Source organism: Caenorhabditis briggsae (genome assembly GCF_000004555.2).
Source record: "Caenorhabditis briggsae complete genome, chrIII, whole genome shotgun sequence".
Taxonomy (NCBI): domain Eukaryota; kingdom Metazoa; phylum Nematoda; class Chromadorea; order Rhabditida; family Rhabditidae; genus Caenorhabditis; species Caenorhabditis briggsae.
In genome coordinates this window covers 10,733,727-10,736,784 of record NC_013490.2, presented here as the reverse complement: position 1 = coordinate 10,736,784, position 3,058 = coordinate 10,733,727, and the positions used below count along the sequence as shown (strand labels likewise).

General features: G+C 37.3%; 1 protein-coding gene across 1 annotated transcript in view; it reads left to right on the top strand.

The window, feature by feature from the left end:
* Nucleotides 1–461: 461 nt before the first annotated feature.
* CBG10704 overlaps nucleotides 462–3,058 on the top strand; it is a gene marked incomplete at both ends in the record, with an annotated part of 5,405 nt that continues 2,808 nt past the window's right edge. The window contains 7 exons of the mRNA XM_002648725.1: nucleotides 462–565; nucleotides 1,171–1,285; nucleotides 1,423–1,524; nucleotides 1,688–1,753; nucleotides 1,872–2,021; nucleotides 2,071–2,194; nucleotides 2,252–2,453. Of these exons, the coding sequence (XP_002648771.1) occupies nucleotides 462–565; nucleotides 1,171–1,285; nucleotides 1,423–1,524; nucleotides 1,688–1,753; nucleotides 1,872–2,021; nucleotides 2,071–2,194; nucleotides 2,252–2,453 (863 nt within the window). The remainder of the gene's footprint in view (nucleotides 566–1,170; nucleotides 1,286–1,422; nucleotides 1,525–1,687; nucleotides 1,754–1,871; nucleotides 2,022–2,070; nucleotides 2,195–2,251; nucleotides 2,454–3,058) is intronic.

Genomic DNA, 3,058 nt, shown 5'->3' with positions numbered 1-3,058 from the left:
AAGAAATATTTTCATATAATTCTCATTTCTTCATCTGAGAAGAAAATCATGTTAAAGTCAGCTAATTTCGTAAAAAAATTTAAATTTGAATTCCGCGGGCTATTCAAAGGATAACCATCCATGACCGCATGCTATCTCTTCGAAACCCAAAAATACTGTAGTAAATCAGAAAAACAAAACATTGGCCTAAAAGTGGGGTCATTCTCTCATTCTGATTTTTCTTTCACTCATTTTGTTCTTTCATTTCTAACTCCGCGTTTTAAATTTGCGTTACTTCGAATTAGAGCGTCGCTCTAAATTTTGACTGATAGTCAAAAACTTCATTCTGGATGGTCTGTGTCCTAGTATCATAGCATTGGCATACCACTAGGAAACCGTTGGCAGCTTTTACGCCAATTTTGTGAATTTGTTCCCGGATATCTTTCCAATAATCCCTGCATTCACTTTTTAGCTTCTCCGTTATGATCTTCTGGTTCAAGCGACACTTCGATGAGGCAAAATTGATCTTATCTTTAGTTGAAATCAAGTTCTCCTTGTCAGGTGTCGTTCTATTAGAGGTTTTACGGTATGTGTCATTGGAGCAAACTGGACTATCCAAGAAGCAGTTACCGGGTGTGTGGAAAAGAAATTCAAACATTCAGACGGAGCAGTACAATCGAATGATCAGTGGCATTGGATCCCATTTCATTTCGCAGATAGAGCTGAAGTTCCAGCAAACCTACCCGATTTTCTGAAACTTCAAATGTTTTTTCTCCAATCCTCAACCTTTTGCGACCTAGTATCCAAGAATGCATTTTTTAGAAGTGCATCGTGGATTGTGGAGGTCATAAAGGAGGTACATCAATAAATTATTCTGAAGATCAATGTTCCCCCTGAAAAATTAAACGACCTATTGCGTTTTCAAAATTTTTTTTGGCCATAAAAGAGTCATGTGACTACAAAAAAGGCCCCTCGTGCAAAAGGTAGGATCGAATAAAAATAAAACTGGAAATTTTTCTTTGTTTAGTTTCTATAGTTACTATGGAAATTTTTACGTTTTTGTTTCGCTTTTTTTTTTTTTGTTTCGCTTTTTTTTCTTCAAAACTTCAAAATGTCTTACTATCTGAAAAGCATGAAATTGCTTGTCGTGTTTTTCTATATTTCTAACTTTATACAGTTTTCTGAATCCAGTGACCTGGTAAAAAGAATCGTGAAAGTTTGGGGACAAATGGAGGGCTCAAAAGGAAGAATTTTTGAAAATTATGAAGAATGTCTCTCAAAATGTTTGGGAGATGCAACATGTGTGGTGAGTTTCGTTTTGAGTGGTTTCGGAAAACTTTCAGTTGTGTTTGAAATTTTTCAAACTTCAGGTTTTGGTAAGATAAACTCAAAAAATGAATTTCCAAAAAGAACCTCCAATCCAAAAATTCAGAAAAATTGCAGTTGATTGCCGAAACTTCATCTGGATGTGTGAATTTTAATTTTGCCAATGTACCAATTGTAGAAAAATCAAATGCCTATTCTGGAATCAAAATTGGCTTCAAGGTAATTCATGCTGGATTGCGGTATTTTTGAAAATTCCTCCGAAACATCAAGAAAGTGAACATGTTCCGGTTTGAACTGACCGTTTTGACCAGTTGCGAAATAGTCACTTTCCAAATGTTTGGAAACCAGCAAAATTAGAAACAAGCAATGTGTTTTATTTCAGAGATCTCTTGACAAATGTCCATCAAAAACTGCCAATTCCCCATTATTTGGCCAAACTACGATTACGGTAACTTTGAAGAATAGAAAGAACTTATCATTTTTGAATTACTAAACAATGTATTCTCTTCAAGTTGAAGATCTTTAACTCATATTTTATAGAAATTCTTAAATTTCTAGATTTTCAGGAAAGCTATACCTCTGAAGGAATTTTATACAACTACAATATCACCGAATTTAAAAGTGGGAGTTCTACAAAATGGGTCTTTAAACCTCCAACAATTTGCCCAAAGGATTCTATCAAATTAACCAGAGGGAAAATTGATGTTTGTGTTTCGGTGAGATTCATTTCTTGAATATTTTTCTTATTGTGAGTACAATTTTCAGTTTCGTTTCTTCCCCGATTCTAAAAAATGCCAAAATCAAGCAATGGGTGTAAAATTATGCCAAGATTCGGGAGATTCCGGTTTGACAGGACCATTTTCTGATAAGGAAAGAGAGCTTTTCGGAAGTGAGTTTTTTTTTGAAAAAAGAATAATTGTTCAGAAAAATAGTCAAATGTTTTCAGACAAACTTTCCACTTATCAGTCGGATTATACTCATCAAAACTTTTGGATTGATGGAAAGAGAGTTGATGGTTCAAGTTCTTACACGTTCTCTGATTCTTCGTTAAGTTCAACAAACGGATATGGATCGGTTCGAGGCGCCAACGATGCTTGTCATTTTTTGGCGACAAAGGGCAATCTCATAGGTGTGGTTCACACGCAATCGTGAGTTTGTTCTTTTTTTGCCCAAAGTATCGTGAGCCAAAAGAAATCGCGCTCAAGGCCCACCAGCCAACAGTTTGAAATACCAGAGGCGCGGCAATCAGGCTGCAGAGGTGAATCGCGCAGAGCACTATATGGGCGCATTGTGGCCCATACTGTGAATGTGCGCATATAGTGTTCGTTATGACCGCTATATGGGTTGGTGTTTACTGGTCGGTGGTGGTGGGCGTTCAGTTAACAGGGAAAGCATATGCCCCGTTCGTGCTCGCATATAGTATCCATATTCCGTAAACACTCTTATACAATGTCTCTCCGAACCGTTAGCTTTGAGCCTATATACCTGGTTTCTTATAAAAGATATCAGAAAGTGGTCAACTGACAAAATGTGTATTATGATATCAAAAGCATTTTGTCAGTCGTGTCGACACAAAAATCGATACGATTTGAGTCGACCAGTCGGACTATTGAAGTCGATAAAAATCGTGTCGACTGACACCAGAAACGACACAGTATCGACACAGAGTCGACACGACACGACTCTGTGTCGACTCTTGGCCACACAACCTCGAGTCGACTCTGAGTCGTGTCGTGTCGACTCTGAGTCGACT